Below are 23,476 nucleotides of genomic sequence, written 5' to 3'. Positions count from 1 at the left end.
CATGGACTTAGCCCCCTGAGTCATGTTTGGTCAGAGGCACCCTGCCTTTGGCCAATTATGGCTCTCTCAGCAGAGCGTGCTGTGATTGGTCAAAGCTTGCAGGTCAGGTACATGCTTTGGCCAATCATCATACAGAAATTCACCGTGACCTCACGGTGCATTGTGGGGTATTCCCTAGTGCTCGAATTTCCCACAAACGCCCCATATGTTCGGTTCATTTTGCTCATCCCTAGTAATCAAGTTCAGAATTTGACAGAGGGTCTTTCGGAAGTGTGGCAGTAGTTATGATTTATTAGTGTTAGGTTATTCATTAAACTAATAATGATATGAAAACAATTTTGGCAGTATGCACAAATCTATTCATATATAAAACATCTATACAGTGCAACAAGTAAATAATAGTAATTTAATCCTATGTCAAATCACCAAAATACAACATTAACAATACATAAATAGTGAATAATCACTAGATTTACTGTATTATATACAGAATACATTTTAGTCCTAGATGCTGACAATTTAGTTCCAAATTCTATGCAGTAAAAAATGCATTTTTTAAGGGTAAAATTAAGATTTTTATAGGAAGCATGCTCACACAGACAAGCTTTTCTTTAAACTCAGTGAGGTTGATTTACTAAAGGCAAATATACTGTGCGCTGCGAGTGCAGTTGCTCTACAGCTTATTAAATGAGATAAAGCTTCACTTTGCAAATAATACCCAATGATATGCAAGGAAAAAAAAAACACAACTTGCACGTAATTGGATGATAGAAATCTGCAGACCTTACTCTCCTTTGCTAAGATCTAGAACAGATTTTTACTTTTAGTGAAAAAGCAGGGAGTACACACAAGCATTGGCGGCAGTGATCTTTCCTTTTTGAGCTCCCACCTTTCTGGTTACTGAGGTCTTCTGTGGCAGCTTTTTGGATGAGGAAAATCCTGAAACTCAGGACTTTTAAAGTTGGACAACAATTATCATGTGTTCCATGAGTCTGTACGCAATACAGATGGATAATACAGACATGTTCTCTGTAGATATTGAGACAGTGTAAATCAATGCACTTAGGAATCAGTATACAAATTGTACCCCCAGCTTGACACAGTTTAGAGGTGTCTGCAGACATAAGAGAACTAATGCCTGTATGCTTGCGTAATTTTATAGCTGGCCGATACATTGATCATCCAGGATGAATTTTCCTGGCCGATCAATATTGTTAAAGGAAAAAAAGGGGAAAAACTGTGCTACGGAATAAAATCAACAATGATCGGAAGCTGCAGTTCTGATGTATACCAAAAATACACAAGTAAGCATAGGAAAAAGAAAAAACTGCGCTAACCTCAAAATCCCAAAATGAACAGGATGTATGTGTATACCAAACAAAGAATGAAAAAACTTCAGATGTTATACCTATGAGATCAACTCAACAGATGATACATATAAGTATATATGCATCTATGTGCAAAATTAATTTTCTCAAGTGAAACACAATTAAGTGTTATTAATGTGTTAAGGAAAAAAGGAAAAAAAAACACTAAGTGATAATGAATAAATGAAAAATCATATGAAAACAAAAATAACCCAAAACAAAATATGCACCAAAAATGAGATATGCACCAAAAAATTAGGAATGCATAATGTACAGAATAAAAAACAAATAAAATAATGATTTAAGCAGTGTCAGCACTAGATAACGTCCATATAATTATATATCTTGTTATTAGTGTAAAATGTCCATATAGTTAATCAATCACCAGTGGAGAATCTTCATATGAATGACTGGATTAAGACACACAATTTTTTTTCTCTCCAGAAATGTGCTCTTTCCCATCACCAGATAAATAAATTGGCTCCTTACCAACTCGAAGCCACCCCTTGTTACAGAGGGTCACAACAGGCGAATGTGATTAAATGGGTATCCAGGTTGCCGTTCCCCTTAAACGATCCCAGATCCTCCACAAGGTGCTATAGCTGTTACTCCACATATCACTCCCGGCTCAACGTAGTGTCATATAGGGAAAACATAGGCTCCAGATAGTGTAAAACCAACGACTTTTAATTCAAAATCAAAAAATATATGCACTTACATGAAAGAGTTTAACAACAGGCTCGATAAGAAGCGTGCGCCGGCCGGACACACGCCAAAAAACCAACCCGTCCTTCCTGGTGTATGACAAGCGAACACGACTGGGGGGACGTCAACACGTCGCTCCGCCCAAATATCAATATTGTTGCACCCTGTGACAGGCTGATGCCTTTAGTGTCCCCTCCCCTCCAATAAGCTCAAAACATAGTTTGCACAATGTGAGCTTGCATGGTTTGTACAACAATCATTATGCTACTGCCTACTGTCTGAATGCACTTTTAATACATTTATTTTATAGGTTGGAACAATAACTATACTTTCAAGTAAGTTTGCCAGCTTTAAAAAACATGTTTTTTTTTCTCATAACAGGGATTACCAGGGATAGCAGGAAACCCCGGAGTGCAGGTAATGTTTGAAGATCAGATAATAATTTTATTTATTCTCTTAACTGGCATCAACATTAGGTTTCACCATTTACAAATACTGACAGAGATCAATGGCCAATAATCAAACTTCCTGAAAATTGTTTGTCTTTGTGTGTGTCTCTGTGTGTGTGTATCTGTAATCACTGAATCAATTACTAGTTGGGTTTTTATTTACCTAAAGAGATCCAGTCGCCAAACCATTCATTTCAATGAGAATCTACCCATATGATTAAGTGTGCATTTAGTTATTTTAAGCATGTTATTGACTATTGAAGTTTTCTTGGGTAGACATCCCTTGGGTGAGACTGCTGCTGGGTGACACCATCTTAGATGTGGAGTCAGGACAAACCCCATCCACCAGCAGTTACATGCAAAATTATGTAGGGAAATGAAAGGCAGAAAAGCTGGACCAACAAAGATGGTAAACTTCCTAAAATATAAATTTTACTAGCGAATTCACAGGCACATTTTAAGTAAATAAAAGTATTGAAAATTATGATTTTTTTCTGCTTTTACCTGCAATTTTGGTGACGGGGTCAAGTCAAGTTTGGTCAAAAAGTGGCAGGGTCTCTTTAAGTATGAGGGGAGATGTAATGAGTCTTTTTTTTGCTTTATCTTTTAAGGTTCTTTGCTGTACAAGCAAGGAAGCGTAAAAACCTCTGTAGTGCATTATTGTGCTTATATTTAACAAAAATGCTGCACATACAACTGTAGGAAAAACAGTTATACACATGCACAAGCTATATACCCTCCCTAACAAATGAGCATGGACAATGTATGCAATAGATGTACACTAAACAGTTACTTACCTTGGTCCTTCCTGATGATCGAGTCCTCTTCCTTGCATCCAGAATCTCTCCAGACTACTTCTTGCTTCTTGGAGTCCTGCAAAACTAGTCCTCTTTGTCTCCCCTTACTTCCTGCTTAAATCACTTGCTGTCCTGAGCTTCATGAACAAGTCCAACATGTTTATTAGCATATGAACAGGGGAAGCCTTCCTCCCTTAAAAACAACACATGTGACTAAAATGTTATTCCTTATATACATATGCTATAAAAAATCACTAAAATAGCCATAGCAACACAAGTCTGTTTTCAATTTAAGCATTGGAAATGTTCCTATTTTGTATTTTTCATATGATTACGTTTAAAAAATAAAATGTTTACTGTATATGTCCTCACTTGACCCCATTTCGACCTTACGGGAATCTGTGTTGGTGGTCCAGATTTACTAAAAGATGAAGTGAGGTGAAGTATGGTAAGATAAAGCAAAGTGAACCTGTGTCTATTTAGAACCTCCATAATGTGCAGGGGAAGTTACAATTTTTTTAAACATTCCCCTGCACATGACTAGATGTCTGAATACAACACAGGCATGATTTACTTCATGTCACTTATAACATTCGTGTTGTATAAAAAGATGCACTGCTACATTGGTATTACAATTAGGCACATGGCACATTGGCTTGGTTTGTTATAGACTACTTTAAGTATCTAATATTTAATACTATGTGTTACAAAAAGGAAATTACTAGGATTATAAATCCATGATGTGTGTTTAAAAAAAAAAAACATAAAACCTTTATTCTTTCAAAATGTTCTGTGGACGTTGTGTGACTTCATTTTAATTAGAGCAATGTGGCTAGTCAAATAAATTATTTAAACTTTTATTCAACACACAAGGGCCTTGTTGTGTAGAACAAAAAGAAACCATGTGGAGTAGATTATATTTATTTTATTTAAGGACACCTGAGTATTAGAATTAGAAGGTATAATGTATGTACATATAAATGGAGTCCCATCTCCACATTCCAAAATGATCCAACTGGACTGAAATATATTATTACATTATACCTATGTACAATAATTTAAATAAAAAAACAAAACTCTCTAAAATACTGGGAGTGATTTACTAATAGCAAATAGGTTGTTCACTTTAAAGGGAACTTGCACAGAACTTGAGGTGAAGCTCTAATGACTTCCATCATCCAATCATGTTTTAACAAAAATACTGTTTTTTTATTATCCTATTTGATTGGGTATTCTTTAAAAAGTGAAACTTCACCACATTCACTAAGGCCTGGGGAAAATTCCCTTGCAAATTGTGACTTCCTTTGAATTGTAAAGCGTTTATTTGTATTTAGTAAATCAACCCCATTGTTTTTCTTGCAATGATACATACCCACAAGGTAAATGACATGCTATCAACAATACAGTAGTAAACAATACTACTTTTGTTGTGTGTAGGTCTTTTTTGTTTGTTTGGGTTTATACTATTTATTTGGTAGGGAGTCCTGTATATTCTATGTGCCAAATTCATTCATTGAAAGGTAGCCATTTAACTAAAGGCAAATCTACTTTGCACTACAAGTGCACTTGGAAGTGCAGTCGATGTAGATCTAAGGGGAAGATCTGAAATGAGGGGAAGCTCTGCTGATTTTATCATCCAATTATGTGTAAGCTAAAATGCTGTTTTTTATTTTCCTTGCGTGCCCCGCTCAGATCTACAGCGACTGCACTTGAAAGTGCACTTTCAATGCACTTGCAGTGCAAAGTGGATTTGCCTTTAGTAAATAACCCCCATTGTCTTTATAGTACTTTGTAAATGTGCAGCCAAAATACAGATATGTTCTAGTAGGAAAATACTTATATAATAGAATTTACTACTGCCTGCTTTAAGTTGGGTGGATAAAATCAGTTACGATGTTTCAAATTTTATCCAAGTTAGGTCATTTACATGGTACAGTGTAATTTCAGTAAAACATTTGAGTGATGTAACTAGCAGCTATGTTAAATTATTTGCAGACTAATAGAGCATTTCATATGGCATATTATCCTATTACAACTTTTCAAGACATTGCTCAGTTATTTCATCACTTTAGTTATATAATGAGACAAGCTGTAAAATATTTAAAAATAAATATATATATACTGTATATAGACCAAATATAATTCAGTGTTATATTTTAATGAGCTCATATGTTTAAAAACAGCTAAGGAAATTATAACAATGATATGACTAATTTTAGGGACCACGTGGCTTACCGGGTTTTAAAGGTAATTCTGGAGGAGACGGTGATAAGGTAAAGTATGAGTTTACACCACAAAAATTACATGGCCTATTTGTTTAATAATGGTGATGTATTTCCATGATAAAGTACTATATTCTTCACATCTGAGGATCATATTCAGATCGTGTACTCCTGATTATGACCTTCATGTCAAATGAGACTTGAGAACAGAAATAATTTCAGATGGAAGGGTTTTAAATTAAAAACACAGCACACAACTCACAATGTCTCACTCATGTCAAATCCAGCTATTAAATTAAAAAATGTGAAGACAATATTTTAACATGCTTTTACAGAAAATGTATTCTCTTTGCCTGGAAAAATTTTAATTTTGTTTCCATTACATTACGTTTCCAAAAAAAAGCATTTCTTCAAATTTTTCCCCTAAAACTGTAAATACAAACTGTAGATACTTTACATAATGATTTTTTTCTTTGTCAAAGGATTTTTTCTTTGTTCAGTTTGATATATATATATATATATATATATATATATATATGCCTTTGGCAAATTCCATTGGAAAGCAGGCGACACAATTATTCCTTTTTCAGCTTTACAGCTTTGTATGTCACTTGCTTGTTCATTTCCCAACAGGCTGGGTTACTAAATGAAACTGAATGTTCATTTAACTTAACAAATAAACTAAAGCATTTGAATACACATTTATGTCAAGAGAAATAATATATATATATATATATATATATATATATATATATATATATATATATATATATATATATATATTACCTTAACTATGATTGGGTTTTGAATGTTAAAGTCCAATAAGCTAACTATTAGTTTATTAAGTGAACATTTTCTACTCTTTTAGAAATACAGCCCCAATATTTATCAAGCAGGGAGGGGACAAAGGAAACTCTACTGCTGAATTAAGAAATTTCGATTTCACCTAAAGTTGTACAATGTGGTAGACGTTTGTGACCAAAAATACTATTTGATCAGGATTACAAATCCTTTGGTAGATAAAACAATGTGCATATATTGTGTATATTTCGGTGCAAGATAAGCCGTTTAGCCTGAGGTTACAATTAAAATCATGATACAGATATAGAAAACTAGTTTATGCACTGATATATCCTAGCAAATTGAAAACAACATGCATCTACTACGCAACAATGCAATAATATTGATTTTATACACAAGATGATTGTCATTGTTCATGCTATAGCAGGCACATTCTGGACGAAGCAGACAGGAAACCAGAACCTTTTGTAAATAAGGATGATTATACTATACTAAACTTATGTAATATTCGTTTTTTTTTCATCACTTATAACAAGGTAAAGCTTTATAGTTGACTTACACTTAAAGTAGAAGTTAAGGCAAAAACAAACAAACTCAAATCCTACCCTACAGTATGTCATATTCTAAGACTAATCTATCTAGCCAAGAATAACTGTACTTACCTGATCTTCAGCCACTCCAGTCCCACACTGAGCTGTCAGCAGCGGCTTCAGTGTGTGGGAGTGTGCAGGAAAAGCATATGACAAGGAAGCCCCATAGTAAGTCTATGGGTGAGGCCACTTCCTAGGCATGCCACTGGAGACTGGACTGAATTGCTGCAGAAAAAGGTAAGTTAATACAGCTATTTTTGAGGTTAGGTAGATTAGTCTTAAACTGTGGCATAGAGTAGGATTAGAATTAGTTCGTTTTTGTCTAAACTTCCACTGTCTATTTAAACCTATAAAAACAATCTTGCTGATGATGAATATAGAAGGTATGATGAGTGTATAGTATATATGTTTCTTGGAGAAAATGCTTCACCAGATTTATTATAGTATTGGTTCCATGACCTAAAGCAGTGTTTTTAACCAAGGTGCTCTTAATTTGTTTTATGAATTGACATTGCGTTATTTGTTGCATTGGCCTACCCTTACCATGCAACATATGATGCTGATGCATGGCAGGAGGGATGCAGGGTATTCATGATAGGACAGAGCGCACAACCTCCAGCCCACAAGCAGGGCCTCCTATCCTCTGCTATTGCTGTAAGGTAGGGAACTGATGGCAAGAGAAACTCGATGATTGCAGGACTGAGGGGTGTGGGGAATTAGTGATTGGGGGGGCTCTGATGTGATGGGGACTCTCATGTGTTGCAGAGACTCAGATGAGAGGGGTGGGACTTCTGATGAGAAGGATTCTGTGATATGGGAAATTCTTATGTAATGGGTGCACCATGATGGGAAGAGAGGATTTTGATTTGATGAGGGGGACCTCTTACATTATACGCGGAGGAAGAGACAAATCCTCAAAACGCCTTAGCCTACTCTACTGCTGGATATTTTATCTGTTTTGTGAATGTCTCATCATGGACCTAAAGCTGCTGTCTTTTATGAAAAGCTGTGATACATGGGTTTTTTGTGACTATAATACTTTCTTTTTTTACTTTTTAAAGATTTACATTGAGGATAATGCATTAGACCTCTGCCCCCTCTGTTTTATATTGTGATTCATGGTAGGGGGATGTGAAGGGAAGCCTCTGATACGTGCAGTTAATTTCATCAAAATGGTTGTGTGCATTGTCTCAGGTTCAAGTTGCCCCTTGATGATAACATTTTAGCTTTCTATAATTTAGACCTGGGATGCCTCGAGATTTTGTGTACATATAAAGGGTGCCATGGCTAAAAGAAGCTTGAAAACACTAACCTAAAGTGTAGGCATTAAAACTCATGATCTCTGTTAAAGGCTATCTTTGCAAGAGATCATGTGGCCTCACGTTTTTGGTCTTGATATCAGCATTAGCAGCCCAAAGCAGCCGTTTCTCCAGCAAAAGTAAGTATTTCAGTCCTTTAGTGATCCTTTATTTAATAACCCCTGTTAAAATGTTGACATATCAAGATGGTTGACAGCTTTAATTTACCATTTAAGCATACTGTAAGTTTGCTTTAAACATAATTTTATGAATCTAAGTTGTACTAGCGCATATTTTCAACATGTTCCTATATGCAACCAATCATGGTTAAATGATGAGCTCCATTCATCTGTGTGTCAAATAAAGTTAAATGGTTAGAACTTTCATGTGTAGGAAGACTGATTGCATTAAAATTTTTGATTTACAAATATTACAATGAATGACTAAAACAGCATATACCTACTTTACATACTGCAAAGCCGGCAAAATAATACAGCTTGGAGGTGTAAGTTTTAAAATTGGAGGGCACATTTTCTTAAGTATTACACTGTCCTGTTTTCAGGCAAATAACTCATTAGTTTTAGAGTCCCACAGGGTATTTGACGTGAACCCAAGCGACAGTGGAAATTATTCTTTTATTAAATCTGCTCCATTGTACTTGTGAGAGAAAAAATGTACATATAACAAAAGAACAGTGATAATTCCTATGGGTACTAAAGAGTTCATAGGCATAATCACAGCAATATGCAGAAATGTTATTGGAATTTGAACAGAAAACTTTTGTTGGTGTATAGGAAATTCACATTTCACACTGCACAGTGTGGATATGACCATGTGAGTGCATATAACTAACTAACCTATGCAGATTTGTTCAATATATATATATATATATATATATATATATATATATATAAAGATATATATATATATATATATATATATATATATAAAGATATATATATATATATATATATATATATATATATATATATATATATATATATATATATTAAAGCAGGTGTTCCATGGAAATGTAAAATCTATTTATATGACAAACAGCCCAGCACCACCTGTATTAAAAAAGAGTGTATCAACAAGAGCATTTTCTAAAAATACTTACCAGATGTTTTTTTTTTTTTTTTACCACTGTTTATACTACTTTTTTAGTACAGGTAATATGGGCTTTTCACCTAAGTGGACCTTTCAATTTCATGCAGGACAAAGTGGTAGAGGTACATCTCCTAACTGGACATAGACAGCAGGAATAGAAGTGGAACTTTACCCTCCACCCTCTGATTATTTTTTTTCAAGCCTTACCTAACAGGCGGTACGTTTTGATAACTTATGATACTCACCCACCCAGTGGATCCAGCACTGTCCAGCTGAGATTCTCTTCTCTCGCTTGGTACTGCGCCATCATATTTCCCCATGATGTCATCACTAGGCTGATGGCTGTTCCAGGTTCAGCCCTCATGCCTCCTGACGATGCGCAGACAGGCCCCTCCCCTTCTCCTTTCCTCAATGAAAGCACATGCCTCCTGGGATATGTAACGTGCATATCCTATGAGGCACAGCGGGCACGTGCGTGTCATTCCCCTAAGGTGAATGACATACATATGCAGGCGGGCAGACTAAAAATAGATAAAGAAAAGGAAAAAGCCCTATTCCTGCAGAGGAGAGAAGGAGAGGTGGTATTATCCTTGGGAAGCTGAAGGTCTGTTTTGAGTGCTCCTTTGTTTCAAATTTGACTCAGTATTTCCTTTTTTCCATTTGACATCAATTTCCAGTTAATTTTACTTTGACCTGTTTTTTTATCAATGCACATAGTTCTAGACATGAATAATTATTTTGTATTATGTGTTGTAGGGTGAGCGAGGATTGCCCGGTTTTCCAGGACAACATGGACAGCCAGGATCAAAGGTTAAAGCACACTCTTTTTTCTTTCTAGATAAATTTTATTTTGCTTCTTTTAACATTAACATAAATGTAAGAATCAGATATCAATACATAAGAATGGCATTAATCTGTCTTAATTGAAATTCAATAAGTGCCGCTGTCACTATAGGGTCTAAGCTAAACTAAACCCATGATGTCAAAAAAGATGCTGTATGCTTTTTTTTCCTATGACCCTTCTGTCTCTGACCGCTTTGGGTATCTTTCAGGTACACGAATACCTGCTTTCCCCCCAAACACTATGTTTCCTCCTACTGGCTTGTATATCGTCTAGTAAAGTATTAACCAGAGGGAGGAGCCACAATATACGACAAAGGAGTATGTATACACACACCCAGAAATCTTGGATCTTTGCAGTGCCCAGGGATCAACAAAATAGAGGAATCTAAAAATATGGCTTGCCAGAAAGCTAAGGATCACATTGGTCATCTTCTTTTACATTTAATTTGGACACTGCAGTGACAGGCTCCTTTTAAAATGGACGAGCATCCATAGACAATAAATGGTTATGTGGGATGAGTGGTCCCAAAATAGGCATAAGATAATTGCTCAGCTGAGTGTACTTATTGGCACTTTTTCAAAGTGGGGGTGAAAGCATATTAAAGATTCTGCAGGTTCATCATGAGGGAAACAATAGAAATTAAGGAAATATATTTAAACTGAGTGTTCCACCTGAGAATTGGTGGCCAATGCCAGCCTGACCTATTGACATAAGAACTAGCTTCATCTCCAGTAACTAAATAGGACAAAAAAAAAAGATTTGTTTAGTCTTCATGCTTTAGATTATTATTTTTGTATTTTACTGTACCTGAATGACTATTATTAGTGAAAAGTTAAAATGTTCCTTGTGACATCTAAAAATTTGCAGAATATTCCAAAACAATATCGATCTGGCCAATAGTGATGGACGAACGTTTCGCCCGGCGGTCGTTTCGCGGCGAATTTCCGACATTCGCGGTCCGCACGTTCGAACGCCTTTTTCCGTCGTTCGCCGCGGCGGACTTACGTGTTTAATGTATACAAGAACTTTAACCTTTGGTGACACGTTTATCATGTGATACAGGACAGCCAATTGAGACATGACAGCACATGGACACTTGGACATTCCCCCTAACCTATAAATACACCCGATCCGGTGGCCATTTTACATTCTTTCTTCTGTTACGATAGGGACAGGTTCCTGTGTGGAGTAGGGAGAGATAAACCACTAGCTATTTGGTACACAAAAGTTCTTTTCAGGACTGGTATAGGTGTTAGGTGTTGATAGGTTTGCTGTGCTGCTGATTCTTGCAGCAGCCTGAGTGTCTTTTGTTAGTTTAGAGAAAGGGAAAGGACGGTGTATGCTACAGGGACAGCCAGATTAGTCTTTCATCATCATCATCATCATCATTAGCTGTTACTATCAAGGTCCACAAAAGAGCTGTTCCAGTAACCACTAATCGTTCTCTTTTTTTGCCAATTTGTATAGGGACAGGAAGGAAGCAGTGTTGTCAGGCAGTGAGGGTAATTTTAAAGACTTGCTGTTATTATTAGTTCCACAAAGGTTCTTTTCAGGACTGGTATCAGTGGTACAGTAATAGGCTTGTACATGTATAATATTCTTTCTTCCAAATATAGAAAGGATATTATACTTGACTGCTGCCCTTCTGCTGCAGTCTGCTAAACATTCACAACTCACTTGTTCCACAAAAGTTCTTATAAGGACTGGTAACTTGGTATAGGGTGCTACGGTACATAGGCTTGAGTGCGGTACAGTCTGCTGTTCTGTAAGGACCGCTATCGGTCCACAATAGATAGGGTTGACGTGCACCACTGCTGACCGCTGCCCTATACTGCAGCAGTCCTTCAGCGGTATAGGGACTGACGTACAGTCTGCTAATCACTAACACACAACCTGCTTGTTCCACAAAAGTTCTTATAAGGACTGGTAACTTGGTATAGGGTGCTACGGTACATAGGCTTGAGTGCGGTACAGTCTGCTGTTCTGTAAGGACCGCTATCGGTCCACAATAGATAGGGTTGACGTGCACCACTGCTGACCGCTGCCCTATACTGCAGCAGTCCTTCAGCGGTATAGGGACTGACGTACAGTCTGCTAAACACTAATACACAACCTGCTTGGTCCACAAAAGTTCTTATAAGGACTGGTAACTTGGTATAGGGTGCTACGGTACATAGGCTTGAGTGCGGTACAGTCTGCTGTTCTGTAAGGACCGCTATAGGTCCACAATAGATAGGGTTGACGTGCACCACTGCTGACCGCTCACCTATACTGCAGCAGTCCTTCAGCGGTATAGGGACTGACGTACAGTCTGCTAATCACTAACACACAACCTGCTTGTTCCACAAAAGTTCTTATAAGGACTGGTAACTTGGTATAGGGTGCTACGGTACATAGGCTTGAGTGCGGTACAGTCTGCTGTTCTGTAAGGACCGCTATCGGTCCACAATAGATAGGGTTGACGTGCACCACTGCTGACCGCTGCCCTATACTGCAGCAGTCCTTCAGCGGTATAGGGACTGACGTACAGTCTGCTAAACACTAATACACAACCTGCTTGGTCCACAAAAGTTCTTATAAGGACTGGTAACTTGGTATAGGGTGCTACGGTACATAGGCTTGAGTGCGGTACAGTCTGCTGTTCTGTAAGGACCGCTATCGGTCCACAATAGATAGGGTTGACGTGCACCACTGCTGACTGCTGCCCTATACTGCAGCAGTCCTTCATCGGTATAGGGACTAAGAGTTTTGTCACAGGGTCATTTAAAAAATGACAGGCAGAGGAAGAGGCAGGCCCTTCCGCAGGGGTGGTAGGGGTAGGGCAGGAGCAACAGGCTTGAGCCAAAGTGGGAAGTTGCAGAAGGTGCGTTCAATTACTTTAAAGGATGCACCAGACTTGGTTGAGTGGCTCGCTCAGCCTTACTCTTCTGCACCCTCCTCATCCTCTCGATCTGCACCCTCTTCTTCACTCTCTGCTATGTGCACCCCCAAAGACACTACCACCAACAACACGACCACCACCACCACCACCACATACCTTCCGCTTGAGTCACTGGAATTATTTTCCGATCCATATCAAGAGGACATTTCTGATGCGCAGCCACTCTTGGTATTGGATCAGGAAGAGGAGGTAGCAACAAGCGCTACTCAGCAGTCTGACGACAGTACCCAGATCAGCCCAAGGAGGAGGTTGGTCCCCGGTGTTGCTGCCTACTCCGAGATCTCTACTTATAGCGGTGGGGAAGGTGACGTTGATGATGACGTGTCTAGTGATGTCACGTGGGTGCCCACAAGAGAGGAAGAGGAGGGGAGTTCAGAGGGAGATATGGACCAGCAGATAGGGAGGAGAAGCAGGAATAACTTACATTGCACAGGAGGGACAAAGCAGACTGCAAATGTATCAGGAGCGAGTCATCGACCATGTACGGTCACATCTGGCGCTCCCAGGACACCGGCACATGGCTCCGCAGTGTGGGCTTTTTTTAACGTGTCCGCTGCTGACAATAGCGTTGCCATCTGCAATCTTTGCAGTCAACGCGTTAGTCGCGGTAAGCCCAATACTCACCTAGGGACGACCGCCTTAAGAAGGCACATGAGCAGCCATCACCGAGCCCAGTGGGAGCAACGGAACACACAAAGCCACACTGCAGGCTCTCACCGTCCAGCCTCGTCTTCTACTTCTCCTTCTCCTCTCTCCTCACAATTGTCCTCCACTCCACCTTCCATCACGCCAAGCTCACATTTTTCTGCAAAAAGGCAGGCTTCCGTGGGCCTAATGTTTGAGCGTAAAAAAATGATGACGCCGGATAACCCTCTTGCCCAACGGTTGGCGGCTGGCTTGTCAGAACTCATAGCCCGCCAACTACTGCCATATAAACTGGTGGACTCGGAGGCCTTTCGCAAATTTGTGGCCATTGGAACACCACAATGGAAGGTCCCAGGAAGGAAGTATTTCTCAGAGAAGGGCATCCCAGAGCTATATGGCCATGTTCAGCGGCAAGTGAATGTATCTCTGGCACACAGTGTCGGTGCCAAGATACATCTGACCACAGACACGTGGTCTAGCAAACACGGGCAGGGAAGGTATATCAGTTTTACTGCCCACTGGGTGAACCTTCTGACGGCCGTCAAGCATGTAACCCGTGGCACCCGTGTAGATTTGGTTTTACCGCCACGGATTGCATGCAGGCCTGACTCTTCTTCTCCTCCTCCTACTCCATCCTCCTCCCTCTCCTCCTCAGCTGCCTCCTCCTTTTCCGCTGCTAGCGTCTCTTCCGCTGCACCGCCCAAGCTCCCCAGAACCTATTCCACATGCCAGGTGAGACGTTGCCATGCCGTGCTGCGTCTGTTGTGCCTGGAAGCAAAGAGCCACACTGGCCCGGCACTCCTTTCAGCTTTGCGTTCACAGGCAGATGAGTGGCTAACACCGCTCAATTTGACAGTTGGTAAAGTGGTGTGTGACAACGGTGCCAATCTGCTTAGCGCATTGAAACAGGGCAAAATCACGCACGTGCCGTGCATGGCACACGTCTTAAACTTGGTCGTGCAGCGATTCCTTGTCAAATACCCTGGGGTCCAGGACATCTTGCGGCAGGCAAGGAAAATCTCGGCCCATTTCAGAAGATCTTACACGGCCATGGCTCGCCTTGCTGACATTCAGCGGCGACACCATCTGCCGGTCAGACGTCTTATTTGCGATTGCCCGACGCGATGGAACTCAACCTTCTATATGCTTGATAGGCTGCTCCAGCAGAAACGTGCAGTTAACGTCTACCTGTATGAACTCTGCGAAAGAAACGGTTCTGGGGAGCTGGGTTTTTTTTCACCGCGCCAGTGGCTGCTCATGCGCGACACATGCAGACTTCTGCGGCCATTTGAGGAGATCACCAAACTGGTCAGTCGCAGCCATGGCGCCATCAGTGACATGGTACCTTATGCCTTCTTTCTGGAGCGTGCATTGCGTCGTGTCATTGATCAGGCTGTGGAGGAGCAGGAGCGGGAAGATGAGGAAGTCGCAATGCTGGATGAATTCCCAGGGGGGGCTACTCTATCTGAGACAAGTCAACAACAGGAGTCTGATGAGGAGTCAGAGGAGGATGGTGCCGGGGCGGATGAGCAGGAGCAAGAAGAGCATGCTTTAAACCTTTCTGGGATCCCTGTTGTGCGAGGATGGGGAGAGGAGAATGAAGAGGACGACATTATCCTGGATGATGAGCAGGAGCCAGGCCACCACACCGCTTCCACTTTAGTGCAAATGGGGGCCTTCATGCTCCAGTGTTTTAATAGGGACCCCCGTATAAAAAGCATGAGGGTCAAGGACCAGTACTGGGTGGCAACGTACTTAGACCCCCGGTACAAACACAAAATGGCGGAAATGTTACCGCCGTCGCAGAGGGCTGTCAGAATGCAGCACTTCCAGGCCTTGCTTCGAGAAATGCTGCATTCTGCTTTTGCGTGCGCTGGCAGAGGAGCAATTCCCACTCCCAGAGAAGGATTTGCGGGTACCAATCCAACAGCGCCTGCAAGAAGAGGCCGGTTTGAAGATGTGTTGGTGACTTCGGATATGAGGTCATTCTTTCAGCCGACCCATCGACAGGTGTCATCCGGATCCAGCATCAGGGAACGCCTAGACCGTCAGGTGTCCGACTACATTGGGTTAACGGCCGATGTGGACGCTCTGAGGAGTGATGAACCCCTAGACTACTGGGTGGGCAGGCTTGACCTCTGGCCAGAGCTTGCCCAATTTGCAATCGAACTGTTGGCTTGCCCCTCATCCAGTGTCCTGTCCGAAAGGACGTTCAGCGCAGCAGGGGGGATTGTGACCGATAAGCGTACTCGCCTAGCTCACGACAGTGTTAACTACCTCACATTTCTAAAAATGAATGAGGCATGGATCTCGGAGGAATTCAACACATGTGACCAGTAGACCATGTATATGTCTATAAACTATTTTTTTAATCAAGCACACAGACCTTCTTAATTCATTTGGCTCACTTCCTTGACCCAAAAAAGCACACCGTACTATATGCCCCTACCCTCCTCTTTGAAGAGGTTGAGCGGTGTCATATTTCTACTGGGGCTGCTTATGATATCCCTGTGCTGTGCTGACTTCCTCCTGGGGGTTCTTATTATGAAGGGATCACACTATCCCTGTGCTGTGCTGACTTCCTCCTGGGGGTTCTTATTATGAGGGGATCACACCATCCCTGTGCTGTGCTGACTTCCTCCTGGGGCTGCTTACGGTGCTGCTGTCAGTGCTGTATGTCACGGTGCTGCTGTCAGCGCTGTATGTCACGGTGCTGCTGTCAGCGCTGTATGTCACGGTGCTGCTGTCAGCGCTGTATGTCACGGTGCTGCTGTCAGCGCTGTATGTCACGGTGCTGCTGTCAGCGCTGTATGTCACGGTGCTGCTGTCAGCGCTGTATGTCACGGTGCTGCTGTCAGCGCTGTATGTCACGGTGCTGCTGTCAGTGCTCTGTATTACGGTGCTGCTGTCAGATGCCTCTATCACGGTGCATGTGTCATTCCGGTATGTCACGCTGCTGGTGATCATCTCCTGCACCCTCTTCTTTGCCTACCCTGGTCCCTGACCTTCCCTCTCCTCCATTGCCTTCATTAGCTCCATAGTCCTGAATTGTTAGAACAATTTCCCAAATAAAATAAAAATGCTTGTAGTTATCGATCCCAAATTCACCTCATACATGTATTATGTCATTGTCCAGATGGTGGGACTACGTTTTACCCCATAATAATTACCACGTGGCCGCAAATTCGACATGAAGGTTTGCAAAGTTCGCCTCCCATTGAAGTCAATGGGGCCCGCGGCGAACGTTCGGTTTCGCGAACGTTTGGGTCCGTTCGCATTTCGCTTTCGCGAAACGTCCCGTCGGAAGTTCGTCCATCACTACTGGCCAATAAGTTCATTAACAAATGTAAGCAAAAGGTTTTTGGAACCTTATATACAGTATATACCAAGAGGCCTACAGCAACATAAATGGAGCTGCAGAAATATCTGGTAAGTATTGGCTGTGTGGTACATGTGACAACAATCTCCCATATTCTTCATATGTCTGGGCTATGGGGTAGAGTGGCTAGATGGAACCTTTTTCTTGAGAAGAAAAGCATCTAAATTTAGCAAAAACACATCAGAAGTCTCCCAAAAGCATGTGGGAAAATATGTTATGGTCTGATGAAACCAAGGTTGAACTGTTTTGGCTATAATTCCAAAAGATAGGTTTGGAACAAAAACAACACTGCACATCACCAAAAGAATACCATACCCACAGTGATGCATGGTTGTGGCAGCATTTAGTGTTGGGGCTGTTTTTCTTTAGCTGGAACAGGGTTCTTAGTCAAGGTAGAGACAATTATGACCAGTTCCAAATACCAGTCAATATTGGCACAAAACCTTTAGGCTTCTGCTAGAATGCTGAACATGAAGGGAAACGTCACCTTTCAGCATTAGAATGAACTAAAACATACATCCAAATCAACAAAGGCATGGCTTCACCAGAAGAAGATTCAAGTTTTGGAATGGCCCAGCAGAACCCAGACCTGAAGCCGATTGAAAATCTGTGGGGTGATCTGAAGAGGGCTATGCACAGGAGATGTCCTCGCAATCTGACAGATTTGGAATGTTTTTGCAAAGAAGAGTGGGGAAATATTGCCAAGTCAAGATGTGCCATGCTGATAGACTCGTACCCAAAAAAGACTGAGTGCTGTAATAAAATCAAAAGGTGCTTTAATAAAGTATTAGTGTAAGGGTGTGCACACTTATGCAACAATATAAACATAGCTAAATATTTAAACAAATGACAATGGTTTATATAAACATGCCAATACATGCAAAGTGGGCTTGATGGAAAAATTGAACAATTGAAAGATTGACAAATTAACAAAATCCTGTTACAAATTGCAACTTAACTCTGATTAACACTGTGATAGATCTACTGAGATAGATCTGCTGAAACCAAGCTCTTCATGGATGTCATAACCAGTGCCATGGGTAGGCAACCCCTGGCACTGGTGTCGCAAATGGCACTCAAAGCCTCTTTTGCCAGCACTTGACTCCCACCCCATCAGCATCAGCTGATGGGGAAGAGATTGGGTGCAGTTCTGCTTGGGGGGGGGGCAGTCCCTGTTTCCAGAAGGAGGAGGACTGCCATTGGCCACTGCTTGCAGTCCTGCTAGCCCCATCCACCATCTGGAGGAAGATGACTCGCTTGGTTGCCACTACCAATCTCAGAAAGAAGGGATTTCACTGTGACTGAGAAAACCCCAATAAGGTGGGGTTCAGTAGTAAGTGAAGCAAAGGTTCAGGAATAATTTCAACAAAGTTCCCAGAAGAGCAACAGGCCCACTGCTTTCAGAAACTACCCCTGATCTGAGCACATCATTGTAAATCCATTCCAGATGCTTGTATATGACATCACATACATCACATACAAGCACGTGGTTTGAATGTGAGAGGTGGATCAGCAAGAGGAGTGTGCCAGGACAGGTAGATATGCCTCATCTCTGCTTCCTTTCACCACTCTGCATATCGTGCATATCATAGATGAGAAGAGGGTACAGCGGTGGAGCAGATGAGCAGGAGGCTACAGAGGTGGGGCAGAAGAGCAGGGGATACAGAGGTGAGACAGATGTGCAGGAGGTACATTGGGCAGGCGGATGAGAAAACCGGTTACAGTGGTGGGGCAGATACGCACATGGGTTCAGTGTTAGGACAAATGAGAAGTGATTCAGTAGTGAGACAGAAGAGCATGGGGATATGTCGTTGGAGCAGATGTGCAGAGAGGTACAGTGGTGGGGGAGATAAGAAAAGTGGTACATTGATGGGGCAGATGAGCAGCGGGGTTACAGTGGTGGGACAGAAGAGCAAGGGGTACAGTGGTGGGGCAGATGTGCAGGAGGTACAGTAGTGGGAGGGCTGAGAAGGGGGTTTAGTGGTAGGACAAAAAAGCAGGGGGATACAGTGATGGGGCAGATGAGCAGGGAGTTACAGTGGTGGGAAAGATGAGCGGGGGGGTTCAGTGTTGGGGCAGATGAGAAGGGGGTTACAGTGATAGCAAAGATGAGCAGGAGGTTCAATGTTGGGGCAGATGAGAAAGGAGGTGCATTGATAGATCAGATGAGCAGGGGGTTACAGTAGTTGGGATTAAGAGCAGGGGGTACAGAGATGGGGCAGATGTACAGGGGGGTACAGTGGCAGGGCAGAGGAGAAAGGAGGTACATTTGTGGGACAGATGAGCAGGGGGAAAAGAGGTGGGACAGATGTGCAGGAGGTACAGTGGTGGGGCAGATAAGAAAGGGGGTTACAGTGGTGGGGCAGATGAGCAGATAAGTTCAGTGTTAGGACAGATGAGAAAAGGGTTCAGTGGTGAAGAGCATTGGGGTAAGGCGGTGGGGCAGATATACAGGGAGGTACAGTGGTGGGGTAGATGAGAAAGGAAGAACATTGGTGGAGCAGATGAGCAGGGCATTACAGTGGTGGGATAGGAGTGCAGGGGGTTACAGTGGTGGGATGGATGAGCAGGGAGTACAGAGGTGGGGCAGATGTGCAGGGGGTTACAGTGGTGGGGCAGATGTGCAGGGGGTTACAGTGGTATGGCAAATGTGCAGGGGGTTGTAGTGGTGGGACAGATGAACAAGAGGGTACAGTGGTGAAACAGATTTGCAGGGGGGATAGTGATATAAAGTATGGAGTTGCAGGAATTGGGGCTGATCTGAGGCATGAGTGCAGGGTGTTAATTTCTCACTACCACTCAAGTCATTTACAGCATTTACTTTATAAAAAATAATTTTAATGATTGAGAGTGTGAAGTGTACATTTTTTTATTATAAAATGGGCATGCTCAATTTCTTTTCAATGCTCTATTTTTCGGCACACTGCGCTCAAAGGGTTGCCTACCTGACTCTTGTACTTCCTCACTTTGTTGGAAGAACTGTGGATGTACTGGCACACTGCATCATATAGTGTGGACATGTCCACCATTACATACCTTTTGGTCCAAAATCTTTAGACTAATCTCAAACATTGTAGGGATACAAGTCTCCCTCTCTGCAGGCATGGCCATCTTATCCTTAGGCATAGACCACATACCATTAGCTGCAAGAACCATCATAACCCACATTCTACTTAGCACCAGAGTGTTAATAATGAGACACTGGAAGGACACAAGACCACCATCAATAAAAGAAGTAGTGGAGACAACTAATATACATGCCCCATATGAGCTAATGTTCGTAGCAGCCCAGGGTATCTATGTTAGTGTGAGTGCCCAATGACAACATTGGGCGGATTGGTACCAACCAAGTGATAAAGGTCAAAACAAGCAATAAAACGATAATGACCACAATACATTTTGAACTAGTCTGACTGTGTACCTATACTATTTCCTTTTTAACCCCCCTGGTGGTATTCCCGAGTCTGGCTCGGGGTGGAGATTTTGTACCAAAATTGGTAACCCCGAGCCAGACTCAGGACCACATCGCTGAATGCAGGGAGAGGTTTACTTACCTTGTCCCCTGGATCCAGCGATGTCCTCCGCTCGATGTATCATGGAGCCGATCTCTGCTTCCTGCGAGGGTTGCGACGCATGGGGATGGAGAACGGCACCAAGTTTAAAAAGTAAAACACACACATTACATACAGTATAATGTAATCTTACAGATTACATTGCTGTATGTAATTATTTCACATCCCCTTTGTCCCTAGTGGTCTGTCCAGTGCTCTGCATGCAGTTTTTGATTATAAAAACTGTTCTTTATGCCTGGAAACTGGAGATTGTCCATAGCAACCAAAACTGTCCCTTTACATCAAAAATGGTTTTAGACCAGCTAGAAAACAGCGATAATAAATGAGAATCACTTGCAGAATTAAGCGATAGCGATTTGTGGGGAGTCTGTCTGTACATTGAAAAGTAATGACAGTGACAATTCTGCAACTGAGCAAATTTCAGTGTTTTTGATTTGATTACATTATTAAATAATTTTTATTATTGCTATATTATTATTTGGTATAATTATTTATAGTTATTTATTATATTATAATTTATGATTTCATTTTTCAAACTTTATCATACCCGGGATGTCTGCTAGACTCTGGTTTGGACAGATTTAAGTGAGTTATTCCTAAGAATTACAGGACTACAATATAAAACGCCAAATTTTCATGCAAAATAATTGTACCGCTTTCAGCCCCTAAAATCTGAAATAATCATACCGCCAGAGAGGTTAATCTCCTTTATTTTTGCATTTCTTTTCAAGTTAAGTCTGTTAAGAGCATATCTATGCGTTCTCATTACTCTCCGTTTTAGTTTAAGCTCAATAAAGTTATAAATATTCAGAACATCACAGTAGCATCCAGCTGATAACATACCACAATCTTTATATGTAGTAATACAGGCATACCCCACTTTTAAGTACACAATGGGGTTTATTTACTAAAGCTGAAAAGTGCAAAATCATTCTCACTTCTGCATAGAAACCAATGAGATTCCATGTTTTATTACAAAAGCTTAATTGAACAAGCTGGGGTTAGAAGCTCATTGGATTCTATGCAGAAGTGAGCATGATTATTTTGCACTTTTCAGCTTTAGTAAATAAACCCCATTGTGTACTTAAAAATGGGGTATGCCTGTGTATATATATATATATATATATATATATATATATATATATAGTATACGCTGTAAATCTCATGTGTAAAGTCTACACTATAAAGGCTATTTTATTATGTCATCTGTCAAATGTTTATTTTCATAACCAATAAAAACTAATGAAACTAAAAGGTTGCCTACCCCTGAAGTAGATCTATCACAGTGTTAATCAGAGTTAAGTTGCGATTTGTAACAGGAGTCTGTTAATTTGTCAGTCTTTCAATTGTTCAATTTTTCAATCAAGCCCACTTTGTATGTATTTTCATGTATATATAAACCTTTGTCATTTGTTTAAGGATTTAGTTATGAGTAAGCACCAGTAGTTACGGTATGAAACATGTTAGCGATCTACTTCATCGTTTGCTGTATGGATTTTTACCAATAAAGATATTATCATTGGAGTGCGCCCACCCGGATTAAAATTTTCATTGTATGCCACTTGCATACTGAGCCAGCACCTGCAACTGACGGGGGAAGAGATTTTGTGTATCAGACACCTGGAGCAGGGTCTTCCTGTCTATTTTAACAGGGGTGTGTAGACTTTTTATATCCACTGTACATGTAGAAGTATTGTTAGGTTTTGACCTGTATAAAATCATTATGCACTATATTATCCTTTAGAATTATGGTTAATTGTGTCATGAAGTAATAAGAAAGTTTAGTGGTACACAATAATACATGCAGTCACAAAGCAGCTTTCTAAATGATAAGGTGTGCTGGCAACATATTACGCTGCATATGATGCCTTCTGTGAGGTGCTTCAGCACCAATTCATAAAAGATCCATGCCTATATGGTTTGCAATTTAATCATTAAATATGCACTCCACAGTATGTGTGTAAAAAAGTAGAGTAATTAATTAAACATTAATGATCAGATTTCACTGAACAAAAAGATAATTTAGTAAGCTGAATATAGACAGGTTTGTGAAGGGTCCCACTATACCAGGTCATGATATAGCTAGTAATGGTTAGTCGCATTCAACTAGACTTGTTGTGTAATGTTAAAGATGTTTGGCATTTTATTAAAGCCACTTCTTCAGTTTTAATGAGTATCAAGAACATAGCACCAGCATTTTTATCCACATAGGAAACGCAGTCACTTTTAAGCAGCTATTCTTAATTAGGGTTCTGTGGAATCCTAAGGTTCCTCCAGATGATGCTATGGTTTGCTTGAGTTGTGGTTCACTGACTTGTAATTTGATCATGTTTGTATAGTTGCAGGGCCTATGCCACTTGGCAGAGCCAGCAGCATGACACCGGAGATCTTCTTTGCTGTCTGTAAGGGTGGCATTCAGACCACCCGTGTTAGGGAGACATTTTTCCAACTGACCACCAATGTAAAGGGGCATTTTCCCACTGGCCCCAAATTAATTGGTTTTAGCAGAGTTCCTTGAGATCTGGGAAATATTTCAAGGTCTCGACTTGGGTTCTGTTGCAAAAACAACTTTTTGGTGACTTTAATATGCCTGTAAGATTTCTAGCAAATCAAACTACTTCAGTGTGGTCTTTTCCCCAGCATAGTCATCTCCATCCTTACACATCATTGCACTCTTCTCTTCTAGGAGTGTCTAAAAGCTCTCTATGCTTGCAAAACTCCTCCACTCAGGGCCAGGACAAGGGTTATGCAGGAGG

At 41.0% G+C, this 23,476-nt stretch overlaps 1 protein-coding gene across 1 annotated transcript in view; it reads left to right on the top strand.

Moving 5' to 3' along the window:
- COL21A1 (collagen type XXI alpha 1 chain) overlaps positions 1–23,476 on the top strand; it is a 285,509-nt gene that overhangs the window by 180,984 nt on the left and 81,049 nt on the right. Inside the window, exons 11-13 of the mRNA XM_077487822.1 lie at positions 2,454–2,489; positions 5,538–5,591; positions 10,096–10,149. Coding sequence (XP_077343948.1) covers positions 2,454–2,489; positions 5,538–5,591; positions 10,096–10,149 — 144 coding nt within the window. The remainder of the gene's footprint in view (positions 1–2,453; positions 2,490–5,537; positions 5,592–10,095; positions 10,150–23,476) is intronic.

The sequence above is a fragment of the Lithobates pipiens genome, unplaced genomic scaffold (genome assembly GCF_037356315.1).
Source record: "Lithobates pipiens isolate NorthernLeopardFrog02 unplaced genomic scaffold, aLitPip1_a1.2 Scaffold_18, whole genome shotgun sequence".
NCBI lineage: Eukaryota > Metazoa > Chordata > Amphibia > Anura > Ranidae > Lithobates > Lithobates pipiens.
Note: the sequence above shows the minus strand (reverse complement) of the source record. Positions and strands in the feature narration are given on the sequence as shown.